Below are 20,861 nucleotides of genomic sequence, written 5' to 3' on the forward strand. Positions count from 1 at the left end.
GCAGCTTTTGTTTGAGTGAATGCTGGCACGGGGAAGTCTTTGGCTGCCAGAGGGAGCAAGGGGGAGAACAAGACATTGGTCTTCATATTGTTGGCATGTGTGTGCTGAGACAATGTCATAAATTCATGGGAATTAATGATATCTTCATAAATCAGGGTGAGAACAGCACTGCGGGGCCAGATGGGCCACCACTGCACATCTGCCTTGAGTGGGAAGTGCCACTGGCTTGGCTTGGGAGCTCCATTGCAAATCCAAGAGCCTGCAGAGCCCCCCTGAAGGCAGGGCTGGGCTGGAGGTGGTGGGGAGGGAGGGGTGGGTGGCACCACTGCTCTGCACCCCTTCAATGCCCGTGTTCCTGCTGCCTGCCCTTGGACAGGAGGCAATTCCCTGGGCTGTGGGGCTGGCAAAGGAGTGTCCTGTCCAGAATCATCTGCTCCTGGTGTTCCATGGTGGGAATGTTCCTGCATGTCCCTGCACTGAGCCTGGGGGAAAACAGCCCCAACCTGGCACTTTGCAGGCCAAGAGCTGGGGCAGGGATGGGGAGTGATCCCAGGGGCTCAGAGCCTGGCACTGTGCTAGCCCTGAGCTGGGCAGGGATGGGGAGTGATCCCAGGGGCTCAGAGCCTGGCACTTTGCAGGCCAGAAGCTGGGGCAGGATGTGGGGGGATCCCAGGGGCTCAGAGCCTGGCACTGTGCTGGCCAGGAGATGGGGCGGGATGTGGGGAGATCCCAGGGGCTCAGAGGCTGGCACTGTGCTGGTCAGGAGATGGGCAGGGATGGGAAGGGATCCCAGGGGCTCAGAGCCTGGCACTTTGCTGGCCCAGAGCTGGGCAGGGATGGGAAGGGATCCCAGGGGCTCAGAGCCTGGCACTTTGCTGGCCAAGAGCTGGGGCAGGGATGGGGAGTGATCCCAGGGGCTCAGAGCCTGGCACTTTGCAGGCCAGAAGCTGGGGCAGGATGTGGGGGGATCCCAGGGGCTCAGAGCCTGGCACTGTGCTGGCCAGGAGATGGGGCGGGATGTGGGGGGATCCCAGGGGCTCAGAGGCTGGCACTGTGCTGGCCAGGAGATGGGGCGGGATGTGGGGGGATCCCAGGGGCTCAGAGCCTGGCACTTTGCTGGCCAGGAGATGGGCAGGGATGGGAAGGGATCCCAGGGGCTCAGAGGCTGGCACTTTGCTGGCCTAGAGCTGGGCAGGGATGGGGAGGGATCCCAGGGGCTCAGAGCCTGGCACTTTGCAGGCCAGAAGCTGGGGCAGGATGTGGGGGCATCCCAGGGGCTCAAGAGATGGGGCAGGGATGGGGAGGGATCCCAGGGGCTCAGAGGCTGGCACTGCTGGCCAGGAGATGGGCAGGGATGGGGAGGGATCCCAGGGGCTCAGAGCCTGGCACTTTGCTGGCCAAGAGATGGGCAGGGATGGGGAGGGATCCCAGGGGCTCAGAGGCTGGCACTGTGCTGGCCAAGAGATGAGCAGGGATGGGGAGGGATCCCAGGGGCTCAGAGGCTGGCACTGCTGGCCAGGAGATGGGCAGGGATGGGGAGGGATCCCAGGGGCTCAGAGGCTGGCACTGTGCTGGCCAAGAGATGGGCAGGGATGGGGAGGGATCCCAGGGGCTCAGAGGCTGGCACTTTGCTGGCCAAGAGCTGGGCAGGGATGGGGAGGGATCCCAGGGGCTCAGAGCCTGGCACTTTGCTGGCCAAGAGATGGGCAGGGATGGGGAGGGATCCCAGGGGCTCAGAGGCTGGCACTGTGCTGGCCAGGAGATGGGCAGGGATGGGGAGGGATCCCAGGGGCTCAGAGGCTGGCACTGTGCAGGCCAGGAGATGGGGCAGGATGGGGAGTGATCCCAGGGGCTCAAGAGATGGGCAGGGATGGGGAGGGATCCCAGGAGCTCAGAACCTCCTCCCTCTGGGAGAGCCACAGGGCAGAACCAAAGCCAGTGCAGGAAACCCACGTGTCTGCCCAAACTGCTTCACTTCTGGCCTGGGTCAAACACTCCCTGACCAAACAACTGCTGTGGGTAACCCAGAAATTCGAGTGTGTGTTTGTGGCATGAGATCTGCTGAAAGCTGGAGAACTTCAGGGCAGGCTACAACTTTTCCTTGCCATTTCTTTTTTATTTCTCCTTTTAATGGAGTGTAAAAACCAAACAGCTCCTAACCTGCCTGAGGAGATCTCCTTTTACATTGCTGCCAAAGCAAAGAAACACCCCAGGATGAAACAGGGATTGTAATGTGGGACAGCAGTTCCCACAGCAATAATTCTGCTTTCTAAAGTTTGGTGGAAAGCTCTTCTAGGAACGTCTGGGAAGGAATGCTTGGCTTGGGAAGTCCTGCTGCTGCCTGAGGGGACAGCCTGCTGCACTCAGTACCTCTCTGTGCCTCACCCACTGCAGTGACATGTGCTGCAGGACCCTGGTTTTGAGGGACCCCCCCCGAGGTGACACTGAGATCAGGTCAGTGGTACCCTGGTCATCACTGGCACCATCCATGGGGGCAAAGTCACCCCAGCAGCCAAGGGAAGCAGGAACAAGGCTCCCAGCCGACACAGAGAGAGCTTTGGAGGAGTTTGCCATGTTCTCTTTGGCTTTGTGTCTCCTCAAGGCTTTCCCTCTTTCCACTGGCACCTGAAGTGGAGTCGTAACTCGCACAAGTTTCCTCAAAAGCAGAAGACCAGTTGGCCAGAACAGCTGAGCTCTTTGTTCCATTGCTAAATGTCTTGGTCAAGCTTTCACCCTCACTCCTTTCCACTCCTGCTGCTGCCAGTGGGGCACCGAGCACTGCCCCTGCTCCCCTGTGCCCGCTGTTCTGGGCACCCTGGGAATTCACTCAGGGCATGATGCAGTTGTGAAGAGGCTTTGGGTGGTCTGAGAGCCTGGGGTTGTGTCTGTGATGTCAAACAGCTCAGCAAGGGGGTGGTGAGTTGTGCTCCTGTTCCATTGTGGCCCTTCAGGGTACAGAGAAAAAACAAAGACGAGGTTTGAACCCTCCAGGTCTGAGAGGCCAAGGGGAAGGGACCAGGCAGGAGCAGAGGGGACTTCAAAGAGAATGGAAAGTTGAACTGGAAGGTGTTAGGAAGCTGGTGGTGTTTGGTGACAGCTCATTTCAGGTCTATGAGTGTCCCTGGGAGGGCCCTCAAGCCGGGATGGGTTCAGCTGCTAGAAAGGTTTCTGATGCAGGGACGTGCTGAGTCAGCACAACCAAACCCTCCTGTGGAATGTTTTGGTTTCCACCCCAAAAGACAACCACCACCACCCAACCTGTCTGCCTGGTGTCTGCCAGTCTGCCCCATCTCCAGCCAGCTGGCACATGGGCTGGGAGTTCCTTGGGATCCCCATCTGTGTGATCACCTTGGGATCTCCATCAGTCTGATCACCTTGGGATCTCCATCTGATCCCTTTGGGATCGCCATCTGATCACCTTGGGATCTCCATCTGATCACCGTGGGATCTCCTTCTGATCACCTTGGGATCTCCATCTGATCACCGTGGGATCTCCTTCTGATCACCTTGGGATCTCCATCTGATCACCTTGGGATCTCCATCTGATCACCGTGGGATCTCCTTCTGATCACCTTGGGATCTCCATCTGATCACCTTGGGATCTCCTTCTGATCACCTTGGGATCTCCATCTGATCACCTTGGGATTTCCATCTGTCTGATTACCTTGGGATCGCCATCTGATCCCTTTGGGATCTCCATCTGATCACCTTGGGATCTCCATCTGTCTGATTACCTTGGGATCTCCATCTGATCACCTTGGAATCCCCATCAGTCTGATCACCTTGGGATCTCCATCTGATCACCTTGGAATCCCCATCAGTCTGATCACCTTGGGATCCCCATCTGATCACTTTGGGATCTCCTTCTGATCACCTTGGGATCCCCAACAGTCTGATCCCCTTGGGATCTCCATCTCTCTGATCACCGTGGGAACTCCATCTGATCCCCTTGGGATCCCCACCTGTCTGGCCCCCAGTGATGGTGTCAAGTTCTGATCTAAGCCTACAGTAGCACTTGTGTTGCTGTTCCTGTTGCCCAGGCAATTGCCTATTGATAATTCCTCTCCCTCCTCTTCTAAGGCCACAGCCTAATTCAGGCTGACAGGTTTAATTTGGGTTAATTTGTCTGCCTGAAAGTGCAAATTTTTCCATAACAATTTTCTTTACTTTGATACTTGCAATTATTTGCAACCTCCTGCAACTCCCCCCGGGCTCCTGCACAGAGTGGTCCTGTGCTCTGACCTTCCAGAAACCTCCATCCCTGGCTGTGGCTCAGATATGGGGCACAGCTCTTCATCCTCCCTGGTGTCTGATCTCGTTTTTGTGCTCAGAGTGAGGTTAAAGTGGCTCTTCAAGGCCTGGATTCCTGCTCAGGTAACCAACACCACCATTCCTGTCTTGCAGACGAGAAGCCCTTTGTGGTGGAGGACACGTACCTGCTGTGCCCAGCACCTGTGCTGAGGGAGGTTGGCATGTAAGTGCTACCCAGATATGTCCTTTGCCTGTGGGAAGATGGGTCTGGGTCACCTCACTGTGCTTTGTTGTCCTTCTGTGGGTCTAATGGTGACATTCCCTGGTGCTCATTGGGTTAATTGGCACTAATTGGGCACTGGAGCACAGGGGGTAAAGCACCACCAATCCAAAGGGCTCTGGGTGCCAGGGGATGGTGTCAGAGGGTTGGGACCATCTGGTCTGAGCTGTCCCTGGTGGTTCCTTTGCAGGGAGGCAGCTCTGCAGGTGAGCATGAACGATGGGCTGAGCTTCATCTCCAGCTCCGTCATCATCTCCAGCACCCACTGCGTAAGTCTGGGCTTTGAAATGCTCCATGGGGTGGGTGGTGGCACTTCCTGGCAGGGGTTTGTTCCAGCAGCAGCAGAGCTGCCAAGGTGGCTGAACCTGCTGGGAGGGGCCTGTTTGCCCCTTCAAGGTGAGTTTGGGTGTGTTTTGTGCCCCTTGTGAGTGTGGCAAAGCTCTTGAGCCTTCGGTGAGTGCCTCAGACTCCACATCTGCTGTGGGACACAGCCCAGGGCAGGACTGGCAGAGCTCTGCAGGGCTCTGTGCCTGCTTGTCCAGTGCCCAGGGCACAGGGAGCAGCTCTGCTGGCCTCCTCTCTAACAGTGGTGCTGCTCCTTCTGGAAGGGCACTTGGGGTCAGACCCTTTGTCTGGAAACCACTGGTGTGGTGGCCAAAAATGTGGTGGGTTCTGCCCTGAAGAAGCTGCTCTGTGGTTGCACCCCTCTGTGCCAGGGGGAACTGCTGCTCTCAGGCTCTGCTGGAATGAGGGTGATGAAACCAGGATTGCTGAAGGTGCTGCTTCTGCTGAGTCAGAAAGAAATTCTTTCCTGGGAGGGTGGTCAGGCACTGGAATGTTCTGGCCAGAGAGGAGGTGGATTCTCCATCCCTGGAGGTGTTTAAGGTGAGACTGGATGTGGCACTGAGTGAGAATCCACCATGTCTTGATCCAACCCCACTGTGAGAATCCACCATGTCTTGATCCAACCCTACTGTGAGAATCCACCATGTCTTGATCCAACCTCACTGTGAGAATCCACCATGTCTTGATCCAACCCTACTGTGATCACCAGCCCAGGGCACAGAGTGCCCTGGGCTGGTGATCACAGTGGGGTTGGATCAAGGGTTGGGGTTGGATGATCTCAGAGGTCTCTTCCAACTCAGTTGATTCCATGATTCTATGGCTGTTGGGAATAGGGCATGGAATGTCTCCTGCTGGAGTTGGTGGTGGAGGAATTCCCTTGGAGCTCAGAGCAATCCTTTCTGCTTCAGCTTTCCCCATCTGTGGGGAGATCTCTCCTTGCACAGGCCATGGGGGAGGAGCTGCTTTTACTTCTCCTGTGAAGTGACTTCAAGTAGTTTTTGGGAAGCCAGAAGAGTCTTGCCACAAAGACTCCAGACTCTGTGCCCAGCCTGCTTTGTGCCAGTCCACTAAAGTCCTGCTGTGTCTCTGGCCAGACCAAGGGAAGGCCAAGCTGAGTAACTTGGGGCACCCCAAGAGTTCTGAGTCCACAAAGGCTGAGCCAACAGTGAGGAAAGTCTTTTGTGTCACCCAAACTTGATCTGTGTTCAACAAGGATAGGATTGTCTGGAGGGTTTTCAGAGCTTACAGGAAGAGTTATATTCCAATCTGACAAAGATTTCCTTATGCCTGAAAAGAGGGGAGTTTATTTGATCGGTTAATTTTTAGTTCTACTTCACTGCTCACTGGCAAAAAGGTATTTGCCTTTTGTCAGCAAATTCAAGGAATTTTTCCTGTGTTTTACTCATATGAGGCAAGGGCTGGGAAAGAATTCTTGGAGAAAAAGGATTCCTTCCTCATGTGCTTTCTTCCAGTGATGGAATTGCTATTTGTGGGTTGTAGGTGATGAAATGTCTCTCTTGTATTGTTCAATAGCAGAAAGGAAACTTGTGCCCATGCCAGTGCTTGGTGGCACTGCCCTGCACGGGCACTCTGACAGGCATTGGCAGGCCTTGCATGGCACTGCTCAGCTCTCAAAGAGGAGGGGAAGAGAAATAAGGCAGACCCAGGTTGGCAGAGGGGAAATTTTTGTTAATGCCACTCCTGTGGGTCCCTCAGGGGCAGTGCTGGGGTCGGGTGTGTTGTACCATCCTGGCTGTGCTGCTGGTGGCTCCAAAGTCAGCTGGGAAACCTGGCTGGGCAGTGCCAGGTGCCCGCGGGGTGGTGAAGGACCAGAGGATGTGTCTGTTCTGCCTGTGAGGAGAGGAGAGTGGAGAGCCCGTGGTGCTGCACCCCCTGCTTTGAGGGGACAGAGCAAACCTGCCCCAGGTCAGCTCCTCCTGTGGGGTCTGGGGGTGCAGACCCTCCGAGAGCCCCGAGTGGGGCAGGGCAGGAAGGGCATGGCCTTTGGGAGGGGGAGCAGCCTGGGGGCTGTGTGTGCCCTCAGGGTGCTGTGTGTGCCCTCAGGGTGATGTGTGTGCCCTCAGGGTGCTGTGCCCTCAGGGTGCTGTGTGTGCCCTCAGGGGGCTGTGTGTGCCCTCAGGGTGCTGTGTGTGCCCTCAGGGGGCTGTGTGTGCCCTCAGGGTGCTCTGTGTGTGCCCTCAGGGTGCTCTGTGTGTGCCCTCAGGGGACTGTGTGTGCCCTCAGGGTGCTGCGTGTGCCCCTCAGGGTGATGTGTGTGCCCCTCGGGGTGATGTGGCTGTCAGGGTGGTGCGTGTGCCCTCAGGATGATATGTGTGCCCTCAGGGGGCTCTGTGTGCCCCTCAGGGTGTGTGTGTGCCCTCAGGGTGCTGTGTGTGCCCCTCAAGGTGCTGTGTGTGCCCCTCAGGGTGATGTGCCTCTCAGGGTGTGTGTGTGCCCCTCAGGGGGCTCTGTGTGTCCCTCAGGGTGCTGTGTGTGCCCTCAGGGTGCTCTGTGTGCCCTCAGGGTGCTGTGCCCTCAGGGAGCTGTGCCCTCAGGGTGCTGCGTGTGCCTTCAGGGTGCTGCGTGTGCCCCTCAGGATGCTGTGAATGCCCTCAGGGTGCTGTGTGTGCCCCTCAGAGTGTTCTGTGTGCCCTCAGGGGGCTCTGTGTGCCCCTCAGGGTGCTGTGTGTGCCCCTCAGGGTGCTGTGTGTGCCCTCAGGGAGCTGTGTGTGCCCTCAGGGTGCTGTGTGTGCCCTCAGGGGGCTGTGTGTGCCCCTCAGGGTGCTGTGCCCTCAGGGAGCTGTGTGTGCCCCTCAGGGTGTGTGTGTGCCCTCAGGGGGCTGTGTGTGCCCCTCAGGGGGCTGTGTGTGCCCCTCAGGGTGCTGTGCCCCTCAGGGTGTGTGTGTTCCCTCAGGGTGCTGTGTGTGCCCTCAGGGGGCTGTGTGTGCCCCTCAGGGAGCTGTGTGTGCCCCTCAGGGGGCTGTGTGTGCCCTCAGGGAGCTGTGTGTGCCCCTCAGGGTGTGTGTGTGCCCTCAGGGAGCTGTGTGTGCCCCTCAGGGTGTGTGTGTTCCCTCAGGGTGCTGTGTGTGCCCCTCAGGGTGTGTGTGTGCCCTCAGGGTGCTGTGCCCTCAGGGTGCTGTGTGTGCCCCTCAGGGGGCTGTGTGTGCCCCTCAGGGTGCTGTGTGTGCCCCTCAGGGGGCTGTGTGTGCCCCTCAGGGTGCTCTGTGTGCCCTCAGGGGGCTGTGTGTGCCCCTCAGGGGGCTGTGTGTGCCCTCAGGGTGCTGTGTGTGCCCCTCAGGGGGCTGTGTGTGCCCCTCAGGGTGCTCTGTGTGCCCTCAGGGGGCTGTGTGTGCCCCTCAGGGGGCTGTGTGTGCCCTCAGGGTCCTGTGTGTGCCCCTCAGGGTGCTGTGAATGCCCTCAGGGGGCTGTGTGTGCCCCTCAGGGGGCTGTGTGTGCCCTCAGGGTGCTGTGTGTGCCCTCAGGGGGCTGTGTGTGCCCCTCAGGGTGTGTGTGTGCCCCTCAGGGGGCTGTGTGTGCCCCTCAGGGGGCTGTGCCCCTCAGGGTGTGTGTGTGCCCCTCAGGGTGTGTGTGTGCCCTCAGGGGGGCTGTGTCTGCCCTCAGGGGGCTGTGCCCCTCAGGGTGCTCTGTGTGCCCCTCAGGGGGCTGTGTGTGCCCTCAGGGGGCTGCGTGTGCCCTCAGAGTGTTCTGTGTGCCCCTCAGGGGGCTGTGTGTGCCCTCAGGGGGCTGTGTGTGCCCCTCAGAGGGCTGTGTGTGCCCCTCAGGGGGCTGTGTGTGCCCTCAGGGGGCTGTGTGTGCCCCTCAGGGAGCTGTGTGTGCCCCTCAGGGGGCTGTGTGTGCCCTCAGGGAGCTGTGTGTGCCCCTCAGGGTGTGTGTGTGCCCTCAGGGAGCTGTGTGTGCCCTCAGGGGGCTGTGCCCCTCAGGGTGCTGTGCCCTCAGGGAGCTGTGTGTGCCCCTCAGGGGGCTGTGTGTGCCCCTCAGGGTGCTGTGTGTGCCCCTCAGGGTGCTGTGAATGCCCTCAGGGTGCTGTGAATGCCCTCAGGGGGCTGTGTGTGCCCTCAGAGGGCTGTGTCTGCCCTCAGAGGGCTGTGCCCCTCAGGGTGCTGTGCCCCTCAGGGGGCTGTGTGTGCCCCTCAGGGGGCTCTGTGTGTGCCCTCAGGGGGCTGTGTGTGCCCCTCAGGGGGCTGTGTGTGCCCCTCAGGGGGCTGTGCCCCTCAGGGTGTGTGTGTGCCCTCAGGGGGCTGTGCCCCTCAGGGGGCTGTGTGTGCCCCTCAGGGGGCTGTGTGTGCCCTCAGGGGGCTGTGTGTGTCCCTCAGGGGGCTGTGTGTGCCCTCAGGGGGCTGTGTCTGCCCTCAGGGTGCTGTGCCCCTCAGGGGGCTGTGCCCTCCTGGTGTGCCAGGAAGGAGCTCTGGGACAGAAAGGGCTTCTTCTTGCTGCAGGAATGCTCTGACTTCCATTTCTGTGTCAGGAACAGGAGCTGTTGTGGTTGGGCAGAGCATTTGTGTGACTGAGTCATGGGCTGCAGAGGCAGCTCCTCTGGCTCAGGGCAGAGCTCGGCCCGAGGGGGCACTTGGGCTCCCTGTACAAGGCCCAGACTGTTTTTCACTCTGGGGTTTTGCTCCCTGCACCCCCAGACCAAGGGCCACTCCTGGTGGAGCTGCTGAGAGGGAGGGCCTGGATATCTGGAGGCAGGAGGGGAGAGTGTGGGCACCAGGGGCTGCAGGCAGAATGTAACCCTGCTGCTCACTAACTTACCTATTCCCCACTTCAACTGAGACAGGGCTGCCCTGAGTGTGATTTGGGGTGTTCTTTGCTTATCCTGAGTGTCATTCATGGTGTTCTTTGCCTTGCACTGAGCATGATTTAAGGTATTCTTTGCCTTGTCCTGAGTGTGATTCAGGGTGTTCTTTGCCTTGCCCCAAGTGTGATTTGGGATGTTCTTTGCCTTGCTCTGAGTGTGATTTGGGGTGTTCTTTGCCCTTGCCCTGAGTGTGATTTGGGGTGTTCTTTGCCTTGCTCTGAGTGTGATTTGGGGTGTTCTTTGCCCTTGCCCTGAGTGTCATTCGGGGTGTTCTTTGCCTTGTCCTGAGTGTGATTCAGGGTGTTCTTTGCCCTTGCCCTGAGTGTGATTTGGGGTGTTCTTTGCCTTGCTCTGAGTGTGATTTGAGGTGTCCTTTGCTTGTCCTGAGTGTCATTCAGGGTGTTCTTTGCCTTGCCCCGAGTGTGATTTGGGGTGTTCTTTGCTTATCCTGAGTGTGATTCAGGGTGTTCTTTGCTTATCCTGAGTGTGATTCAGGGTGTTCTTTGCCTTGCCCTGAGTGTGATTCAGGGTGTTCTTTGCCTTGCCCTGAGTGTCATTCAGGGTGTTCTTTGCCTTGCCCTGAGTGGGATTCAGGGTGTTCTTTGCCTTGTCCTGAGTGTCATTCAGGGTGTTCTTTGCCTTGCCCTGAGTGTCATTCAGGGTGTTCTTTGCCTTAGCTCAGTTGGTTAAAACTTGGCTGTAATAATGCCAAGGTCAGGGGTTCAATCCCCTGTGTGGGCCATTGACTTGAGTTGGACTCGATGACCCTTGGGGGTCCTTCCAACTCGGAATAGTCTGGGATTCTGTGACTTGCCCTGAGTGTGATTTGGGGTGTTCTTTGCCTTGCCCTGAGTGTGATTTGGGGTGTCCTTTGCCTTGCTCTGAGTGTGATTTAAGGTGTTCTTTGCCTTGCCCTGAGTGTGATTTGGGGTATCCTTTACCTTGCCCTGAGTGTCTTTCAGGGTGTTCTTTGCCTTGCCCTGAGTGTGATTTGGGGTGTTCTTTGCCCTTGCCCTGAGTGTGATTTGGGGTGTTCTTTGCCTTGTCCTGCGTGTGATTCAGGGTGTTCTTTGCCTTGCCCTGAGTGTGATTCAGGGTGTTCTTTGCCTTGCTCTGAGTGTGATTTGGGGTGTTCTTTGCCTTGCACTGAATGTGATTTGAGGTGTCCTTTGCTTGTCCTGAGTGTCATTCAGGGTGTTCTTTGCCTTGCCCTGAGTGTGATTTGGGGTGTTCTTTGCTTATCCTGAGTGTGATTCAGGGTGTTCTTTGTCTTGCCTTAAGTGTCATTCAGGGTGTTCTTTGCCTTGCCCTGAGTGTGATTTGGGGTGTTCTTTGCCTTGCCCTGGCAGCTGCTCCACCAGCAGGGCAGGGCAATGGATGGAATGAGAGTTCCTGGGGCTTGGAGACAGTGAGAGGTTTGTGTGCTCAGCTGGGGATGAGGTGCCAACACCTCGGGGCTGACAGGGCTCAGCTGCCCCCAAGGCCCTGGGGCATTGAGATGCCAACATTTTGGGGCTGACAGGGCTCAGCTGCCCCCAAGGGCTTGGGGCATTGAGATGCCAACATTTTGGGGCTGACAGGGCTCAGCTGCCTCCAAGGGCATTGGCCTCTTGGCTTTGGGCAGTGTGGTGGTGCCAGCCCAGCTGGAGTTCAGCCCCAGGCAGCCTCTCACAGTCCCCAAAGTGAGGTCGGCAGAGAACCAGAAGAGCAAACAAGGAACTCCATGGGTTGAATAATTTTGATCAATGCAATAGGGGAGGAAAGCCACACACAGAAGCAAAGCAAAGCAAGGAGTTCCTTCCCCACTTCCCAAGGGCAGGCAGGTGTTCAGTCAGGTGTCACAGGAGATCAGGGTGTCACAGGAGATGGTTCCTTGAGAAGGCAATCCCATCACTCCAAGCATCCCCCACTCCCTTCTTCCCTCAGCCTGACATGCTGAGCACAATTCCACAGGGGCTGGAATATCCCTTGGGAAAGTGGGGCTCAGCTGTCCTGGCTGTGCCCCCTGCCAGCTCCCTGGGCACTCCCTGGCTGGATGGTGTGAGCAGAAGGAAAGGCCTTGGCTGTGCAAGTCCCTCAGCAATGGTGGAACATCCCTTGGTATCAATGGGGTGTTCAGCACAAACCCCAAACACTGCCCATGGCAGCTCCTGTGGAGGGAATCCCAAACACAGCCCCATGGCAGCTCCTGTAGAGGAACTGAAACCCCAAACACAGCCTCATGGTAGCTCCTGTGGAGGAACTGAACCCCCTAACACAGCCCCATGGTAGCTCCTGTGGAGGAACTGAACCCCCAAACACTGCCCATGGCAGCTCCTGTGGAGGGAATCCCAGACACAGCCCCACGGCAGCTCCTGTGGAGGAACTGAACCCCCAAACACAGCCCCATGGCAGCTCCAGTGGAGGGAATCCCAAACACAGCCCCATGGCAGCTCCTGTGGAGGGAATCCCAAACACTGCCCCGTGGCAGCTCCTGTGGAGGGAATCCCAGACACAGCCCCATGGCAGCTCCAGTACTGGAACTCAACCCTCAGGCACAGCCCCATGGCAGGTCCAGTGGAGGAACTGAACCCCCAAACACAGCCCCATGGCAGCTCCAATGGAGGAACTCAACCCCCAAACACAGCCCCATGGCAGCTCCAGTGCTGGAACTCAATCCCCAAGCACAGCCCTTTTGTAGCTCCAGTGGAGGAACTCAACTCCCAAGCACAGCCCCATGGCAGCTCCTGTGGAGGGAATCCCAAACACTGCCCAAGGCACCTCCTGTGGAGGGAATCCCAAACACTGCCCATGGCAGCTCCTGTGGAGAGAATCCCAAGCACAGCCCCATGGCAGCTCCTGTGGAGGAAATCAATTCCACCTCAGCCCAAACCACCACAGGCAGTTCTTGATTCATTCCCCTGAAATTGCTTTTGCAATATCTGCACCTCTTCAAACGATGGGTTTTTTTCCTTTGGAAGCTCCCTGGGGGGAAGGAATCCCTCCTTCCCCAGGGAGGGCACTGAGGCTGCCCTGTCACCCAAACAAGAGAGGGCAGAGCCCTGCAGGGACACCCAGGGGAGCTCTGCTGCTGGCAGGAGGTGCTCAGTGCCAGCCAGAGCCTGGCACGGGCTGGGGCAAGGCATTGCTGCTGCAGGAATGGCCCAAAGGCTCTGGCATTGCACTGGCCCAGAGAGGAGCTGGGCTTGTTCCCTGTGCCCCTTTAGGCAGGGCAACCCCTTCTCTGTAGAATCCAGAGGCATTTAAACCCTCTCTGCAGCCCTTGGACTCAGCTGGAACTGCCTGGAGTGAGCTTGGAGGAGGACACTCCCCTTGGAAGCATTTTCAGGAGGCTCAGGGATGCATCTGGGCATCTTTTTGGCAATTGGCACCTTCAGTTCTGAGTCTGAAGGAGCTATTTTGGTTATAACTATGTAGTCAACAGAACTTGCCACCATCCATCTCTCTTGCTTGACTCCAATTAGACAGATGTTCCTTTGGGGAGGCAACACCCCCTTCCTCCTGCTGACATTCCTTCCTTCTTGGCCTCTGTCCTGCAGTCACACTGATGGATCTGACTTGCTCCAGATAATTAATGCTGAGAGTTTAAAAAGCAGTTTCATCCTGCTGTTGATGCCAGTGGACCTTTGATAGTCCAAGGCACCAAGAACCAGTTTAATCTGCTAAATATAAAACCCCACCTTGTAATGGCAATAATTTAAGGTATAGGACCCCGAATGCAATGGGCACTGAGCATCCTCAGCTTCCACTGGTGCTAATTAATATATAAATTAGTCCTTCTTCCTCAGCCAATGATCTCCCCACCCCAGAGCTCTCGGGTGTGAGGCTGCCCCGTGCCAGGCTCTGGGGGTGAACATTTGGTGGCACTGCCCTCCCCTGCACCCCTCAGTGCCTGGGCAGTGTTTGCTGCAGGGGGTTCCCACTGCTGGAAGAATCACCAAGGAATGGCTGGTGGTGCAGAGCAATGAACTCAGGGAGTTTTCATTTCCTTTCAGAAATTGGGCCACATTGTTTCTGGTATATTAAAAAATTCCTCGGTTGATAAAGTAAATGGCAGACATTGATTTCAGTTGCTGTGAGGGGATGAGTCCCCAGGAGAGTCCAGCAGGAACAGTTTCCTTCACAATAAAAGCTTCCTGAGCCACTCTGGTGCAGAGACAGGGCCAGCTTTTCTTCCCCCCTTTGTTGACTAAAGGACATTAAAACTGTGCCCCCTTTCTCTCCAGGGAGAAAACCTCTGTCTGATTTTGGATGCTCACTCCAAACTGTACTCATGATTTTCATAAAGGTCTTTAAAAGCACTTCACCCTTTTCCTACTGACACCTCTCAAAGGTACTTGGAAAAAGTGAAAGAGAACTGGGATCCAGGAGCCATTCACATCTTCCCTGTCTCTGGAATGGCATCATCCTGTTCTTTGTAAAGCACCTGAGGCTCAGAGCTGAGAGCAGGTTCAGAGCTGGGAGCAGGTTCAGAGCTGAGAGCAGGTTCAGAGCTGGGAGCAGGTTCAGAGCTGAGAGCAGGTTCAGAGCTGAGAGCAGGTTCAGAGCTGGGAGCAGGTTCAGTCCAAGAGCAGGTTCAGAGCTGAGAGCAGGTTCAGAGCTAAGAGCAGGTTCAGAGCTAAGAGCAGGTTCAGAGCTGAGAGCAGGTTCAGAGCTGGGAGAAGGTTCAGAGCTGAGAGCAGGTTCAGAGCTGAGAGCAGGTTCAGAGCTGGGAGAAGGTTCAGAGCTGAGAGCAGGTTCAGAGCTGGGAGAAGGTTCAGAGCTGAGAGCAGGTTCAGAGCTAAGAGCAGGTTCAGAGCTGGGAGAAGGTTCAGAGCTGAGAGCAGGTTCAGAGCTAAGAGCAGGTTCAGAGCCGAGAGCAGGTTCAGTCCAAGAGCAGGTTCAGTCCAAGAGCAGGTTCAGAGCTGAGAGCAGGTTCAGAGCTGAGAGCAGGTTCAGAGCTGAGAGCAGGCTCAGAGCTGAGAGCAGGTTCAGTCCAAGAGCAGGTTCAGTCCAGGAGCAGGTTCAGTCCAAGAGCAGGCTCAGAGCTGAGAGCAGTTTCAGAGCTGGGAGCAGGTTCAGAGCTGAGAGCAGGTTCAGAGCTGAGAGCGGGTTCAGAGCTGGGAGCAGGTTCAGAGCTGAGAGCAGGTTCAGTCCAAGAGCAGGCTCAGTCCAAGAGCAGGCTCAGAGCTGAGAGCAGGTTCAGTCCAAGAGCAGGTTCAGTCCAAGAGCAGGTTCAGAGCTGAGAGCAGGTTCAGAGCTGAGAGCAGGTTCAGAGCTGAGAGCAGGTTCAGAGCTGGGAGCAGGTTCAGAGCTGGGAGCAGGTTCAGAGCTGAGAGCAGGCTCAGAGCTGAGAGCAGGCTCAGAGCTGAGAGCAGGCTCAGAGCTAAGAGCAGGTTCAGTCCAAGAGCAGGTTCAGAGCCGAGAGCAGGTTCAGAGCTGAGAGCAGGTTCAGTCCAAGAGCAGGCTCAGAGCTGAGAGCAGGCTCAGAGCTAAGAGCAGGTTCAGTCCAAGAGCAGGTTCAGAGCTGTTCAGCTCACTGGGGGCAGAGTTTCTTCCAAATTGTGACTAAAATTCCAAAAGGGAATGAAAGCAGACATTTGAAATGCTTTTTCACCAGCTCTGTCAGATGGGGAAAGAGATCTGAGAACATCAGAGGAACTCTTGCAAACTCTTTCAGCAGGCAGAGTTGCCCTCCTGTTCATCCCTCAGCTTCTCTCTAAGCACAGCTCTGTAAAACCACAGATACTGCACAGGGTGACAACCAAATTCTGGCAGGGACTGGCAAAGGAAAGAGAAACCAAACCCAAAGCAGTTTAATGGTCCCCTTTGGATTCTTCCAGCAGGATTTATGGTGTGGCTTGCTGGGGTTCCCTCCCAGCTGGGACAGGTCCTGCCTGAGGGTCTCACTCTGCCACTTTGCAGAGCCCAGAAAACTCAGTTCAGGTTTGTCTGGAACATTTTGATTCCTGTTCAGATGGAAGGAGAGGAATCAGCCCAAGCAGAAGGGGTTTGGGGGGGATTGTGATACCTGGAGGGAGATTGTTCCTGCAGACTTGCCAGGCAGACCTGGCTGTGCTGAGAGGAGTTACCTGAGTGGGACAGGGAAGAGCTGGCAATTCCAAGCCTTCCCTGCCCTCTGCAATGCTTTGCTGCTGGGACACACCAGCTGGACCTGCAGTGCAGAGAAACATCTGTTGGGGTACCCTAAACTGGTCTTTACAGATTGTCTTGGGGGGAAGAAAAATAAAAAGAAATTCTATTTAAAAAATACCCCCCAAACAGTCAAAAGGCCACTTTAATTTGTTTTGCATATTTGCCAATTGATTTTAGAATACTCTTAATGAGAAAATGTTTGTTAAAGTTGTGGCTTAATGGGCAGGCAACATCCAAAGCCTTATTTTTTCTACAGTTTGACAGCAGCAAAGAGTGGAGCTCCCATTTTCTGAAGCCTTGAATTGCAGCAGGTCTCACTTTGCAGATGATGGATGTGCCTTTGTGCTCTTTGTCTGGAGGAACAGCCCCAAATGTGCAGCTCTGTCTTCTCAAAGGAGCTTTTATCTTGGGTCAGGCTCCAAGTTCCATCTCCAGACATGCCTTGGGTGAATTCTTCTCCTGTGTGGACTACCCCTCTTCAGCTTCCAAGTGTCAAAGATCAGGATGTCTCCATCCAAGTTCTCCAGAAATCCTTTCTACACCAGCAGAGAGTTTGGAAAATGCTCCCAACCTGATTGTTTTCCATTACTGTCCCATTCTGGAATGCTGGGAGCTCATCTGGCCCCCGAATTTCAGTGACCTAAGCAGGCCCCCAGATGTCCCACCCCTCAGGTCACTCTGCTCCTGGCCATGTCCTCCCTCTGGCTCTGGGATCCTGACCCTTGGGTGGGGGTTTGGAATGCCTGGCTCTTCCATCAGAAACATCTCAGAGGGGCTGAGGTCAGGCCTGCCCGCTGCCCTGGCAGTGGGGTGGTGCTGGGGGTGTGGGTGGGCAGACTGGCACACCTCAGCAGGGCAGGAACATCTGCCATGGCTTCAACCCAAGCAACAAGAAATGATGCCCTGTTGGGTTTTGATGCTGGGCTGGGCTGGCCCAGCAGTTGGCAGGGCTGGGGGAGATCTGGGAGTTGCAAATGTGTTTTTTCTGGGGGAACATCCCAGCTGGAGAGGAAAGGATGCTCTGGAGTTAATGGCTTTGATGAGGAAACATCTTGGGAGAGAGAGGGAGAGGGAGAGGGAGAGGGAGAGGGAGAGGGAGAGGGAGAGGGAGAGGGAGAGGGAGAGGGAGAGGGAGAGGGAGGGGGAGAGAGAGAGAGAGAGAGAGAGGGGGAGAGGGGGAGAGGGAGAGGGAGAGGGAGAGGGAGAGGGAGAGGGAGAGGGAGAGGGAGAGGGAGAGGGAGAGGGAGAGCAGAGCAGAGGACACTCTGGAGTTAATGGCTTTGGTGAGGAAACATCTTGGGAAAGGAGAAAAGGGAGAAGAAAGAAAAGGGATAAGGGAGAAGGGAGAAAGGGGAGAGAAGGGAGAAGAAAGAAATGGGAGAAGGGAGAAGGGAGAGGAGAGGGAGAGGAGAGGGAGAGGAGAGGAGAGGAGAGGAGAGGAGAGGAGAGGAGAGGAGAGGAGAGGAGAGGAGAGGAGAGGAGAGGAGAGGAGAGGGAGAGGGAGAGGGAGAGGGAGAGGGAGAGGGAGAGGGAGAGGGAGAGGGAGAGGGAGAGGGAGAGGGAGAGGGAGAGGGAGAGGATGCTCTGGAGTTAATGGCTTTGTTGAGGAAACTCCCTGGGGGTGCCTGTTCAGACCTCCTTGGAAAGCTCATGGCAGAACATCCCTGAGCCAGCCCTGCCAAGAGGAGCAGGATGACCTGTGTCAGTGGAGACCTCACTGTTTGGGGTCAACTTTAGTGCCAACACCACTTTTGAGTTTGTGCTGCAGGAGGGGGAAGGAGCTGCTGAGAAGCAGAATGTTTAAACTGCAGGAAAACATTGCCCAGAGAGGTTGAGTGGATGGATTTCCCACCCCTGGGAGTGTCCAGGGCCAGGTTGGACAGGGCTTGGAGTAACCTTGGCTGGTGGGAGGTGTCCCTGCCCATGGCAGGGGGTGGAATGAGATGACTTTAAGGTCCCTCCAACCCAAACCATTCCATGATTTCCTGATTGTGTTGTCAGCTCCTTCTCAGTCTTCCCAACACTCTGAGGGATGTTGCATGAGTTTGAATCTGAGTTCAAATAAATGTTTTATGGAATTTTGAGGTTCAGAAAATTAAGGCAAACCCCCTGAAGGGAAGGAGAGACCTCTTGGCATTGAGCTGTGGAGAGCAGATGCCACATTTAACGGGTGAGGAGGGAGGAAAACTGCATTTTGTCTGAAAAACGAGTGTGGCATTGATAATTAGTGTCATTAACATGACAATAAATGGGAATGGCCTCTGGAAGCGGGAGGCACAGGGGGCACCTTGGAGGGCAGGGCTGTGTCAGAGCTGCTCACACCTCTCTGCTCTTTGTCCTGCAGTCTGATGGGACCATCCTGGCCATCGCCCTGTTGATCCTCTTCCTGCTGCTGGCCCTGGCTCTGCTCTGGTGGTTTTGGCCTCTCTGCTGCACTGTGGTGAGTACAGAAACCATGAGCACCAAACAGCCAGGCACTGCTGCCTGAAAGCAGCAAACGAGGGGGAAGGAGGCAAAGCTTTCCACAGGATGGGACAGCGTCTCCTCCACCCCTGGCACCCTCTGCCCAACCTCTGGGCAATGCTGCCAACACCCAGACCCTGCCAGGAGCCTCTTTAGTCTTATTGGTGGGTCACAAAGAGGAAATGGTTTGCAGAGATGTGTTTCTTGCTGTGCCTGTCTGGGGAGAAAAGGCCATTCTGGGTTGTTGGGATGCCCATCCTGGAGGACTCCTGGGGAAGGGCACACATGGTCAACACAGGCTGCTTGTTCTGCCTCAGGTGCAAGAAAAAGGCACTTAATGTGGAAATTTGTGCAATATTAGCTTTGTTTCCTGGCTGAAAACCACTTTGCATTATCCAAGTGACAGTTCCAGGGGAGGGGTGGCTGTTCCACTCTGAGTCCTCTTTCCTCCAGCCTCTGTCACAGAAGTTCAAAAGCACCATCACTGAGTTAATACTTTAGAAAATCAGGAGAGAGCAGGGGAGGAGGAAGAGGTCAGGGGAGGCAGGAAGGAAATCACAGGACTTGAGATGTGACTGGTGTTTGCCTTCAAGGAGCTGTCACAGCCCTGCCCACCCCCTGGCACTGCCTTTGCCACTGAGGATCAGGGCAGGGGCTGATTGTTGTGGCCCAGGGAGGTTCTGCTCCTGCTGAGGGCCCTGTTTGTGCTGCAAATGCAGGAGCAGAAGGAGAGGGGCACAAAGGGAGTCCTGCTTTGGTGTCTGGCTGCACACAACATTCCATGTGCTGCTTTCCAGCTGCCCAAACTGGGTCACCATCACTGTCCCTGCTTTTAAATCCCATTCCCAGGTGTCTTGGTTTGAGATAAGCAACTGCCAACCCCCCCAAGCACAGAGAGAAAAGCCTCCCTCCTAACACCAGGGAAAGGGAGGAAAAGAGAGGGGAAAGAAAAAAAACACTTCAAACTGCATTTATACTAAAACTACATATATTTTTATAGAAAGGAAGAGACAGTTAGAAGAGAGTACAAATATTCACTCACACAAGTCTGCAACAACAAGTTCCCCACCTCAACTTCTTAACAAACACACAAATTCTACTGTCCTAACTACACATTACTTAAGAAGAAGCTTATTCCCCAGGGAGACAAACTCAAGCAGAAAGGAGAGACCCAGAACAACACATTTCACTTTCCTGAGGTCCCCTGTGAGCCAGGGGTGGGCCTGGTCCTCTCCATCCCCCCTGGGACAGCATCGTGTGTCCTCCCAAGAGGAGGCTGAGAAGTGACTGCCTTAACCACTCCCACACTGGTTCCTACTGCCCTGGAGATGATGCCATAGTGTGGGATGGAATACAAAGTTACTGGCTAGAAGAGGTCAGCTGTTGGCTCAGCCCAGCTCAGGTCAGCTGTTGGCTCAGCCCAGCTCAGGTCAGCTGTGAGCTCAGCCCAGCTCAGGTCAGCTGTTGGCTCAGCCCAGCTCAGGTCAGCTGTGAGCTCAGCCCAGCTCAGGTCAGCTGTTAGCCCAGCCCAGCTCAGGTCAGCTGTTGGCTCAGCCCAGCTCAGGTCAGCTGTTGGCTCAGCCCAGCTCAGGTCGGCTGTTGGCTCAGCCCAGCTCAGGTCAGCTGTGAGCTCAGCCCAGCTCAGGTCAGCTGTTGGCTCAGCCCAGCTCAGGTCAGCTGTGAGCTCAGCCCAGCTCAGGTCAGCTGTTAGCCCAGCCCAGCTCAGGTCAGCTGTTGGCTCAGCCCAGCTCAGGTCGGCTGTTGGCTCAGCCCAGCTCAGGTCAGCTGTGAGCTCAGCCCAGCTCAGGTCAGCTGTTGGCTCAGCCCAGCTCAGGTCAGCTGTGAGCTCAGCCCAGCTCAGGTCAGCTGTTGGCTCAGCCCAGCTCAGGTCAGCTGTTGGCTCAGCCCAGCTCAGGTCAGCTGTTGGCTCAGCCCAGCTCAGGTCAGCTGTGAGCTCAGCCCAGCTCAGGTCAGCTGTTGGCTCAGCCCAGCTCAGGTCAGCTGTTGGCTCAGCCCAGCTCAGGTCAGCTGTTGGCTCAGCCCAGCTCAGGTCAGCTGTGAGCTCAGCCCAGCTCAGGTCAGCTGTTGGCTCAGCCCAGCTCAGGTCAGCTGTGAGCTCAGCCCAGCTCAGGTCAGCTGTTGGCTCAGCCCAGCTCAGGTCAGCTGTTGGCTCAGCCCAGCTCAGGTCAGCTGTTGGCTCAGCCCAGCTCAGGTCAGCTGTTGGCTCAGCCCAGCTCAGGTCAGCTGTTGGCTCAGCCCAGCTCAGGTCAGCTGTGAGCTCAGCCCAGCTCAGGTCAGCTGTTGGCCCAGCCCAGCTCAGGTCAGCTGTGAGCTCAGCCCAGCTCAGGTCAGCTGTTGGCTCAGCCCAGCTCAGCTCAGCTGACAGCTTCAGCCTAGTCCAAACTCCAGAGCCCAAATCTAGGCCCACCTGGGTGAACCCATAACACCAGGGTTGTCCCAAACCTGCAATCCAGTGCTGAGAGCTCTGGAGCCTCACCCTGCAGGAGGAGACAAAGCCAGGGATGTCTTTGTGTTGGGATGAATTTCCCCAGAACGAGGACGGAAATC

At 56.2% G+C, this 20,861-nt stretch overlaps 1 protein-coding gene across 1 annotated transcript in view; it reads left to right on the plus strand.

Moving 5' to 3' along the window:
* ANTXR1 (ANTXR cell adhesion molecule 1) overlaps positions 1–20,861 on the plus strand; it is a 134,785-nt gene that overhangs the window by 46,759 nt on the left and 67,165 nt on the right. Inside the window, 3 exon segments of the mRNA XM_071579091.1 lie at positions 4,405–4,474; positions 4,722–4,800; positions 18,175–18,270. Of these exon segments, the coding sequence (XP_071435192.1) occupies positions 4,405–4,474; positions 4,722–4,800; positions 18,175–18,270 (245 nt within the window).

This window comes from Pithys albifrons, chromosome 29, assembly GCF_047495875.1.
Source record: "Pithys albifrons albifrons isolate INPA30051 chromosome 29, PitAlb_v1, whole genome shotgun sequence".
Classification (NCBI taxonomy): domain Eukaryota; kingdom Metazoa; phylum Chordata; class Aves; order Passeriformes; family Thamnophilidae; genus Pithys; species Pithys albifrons.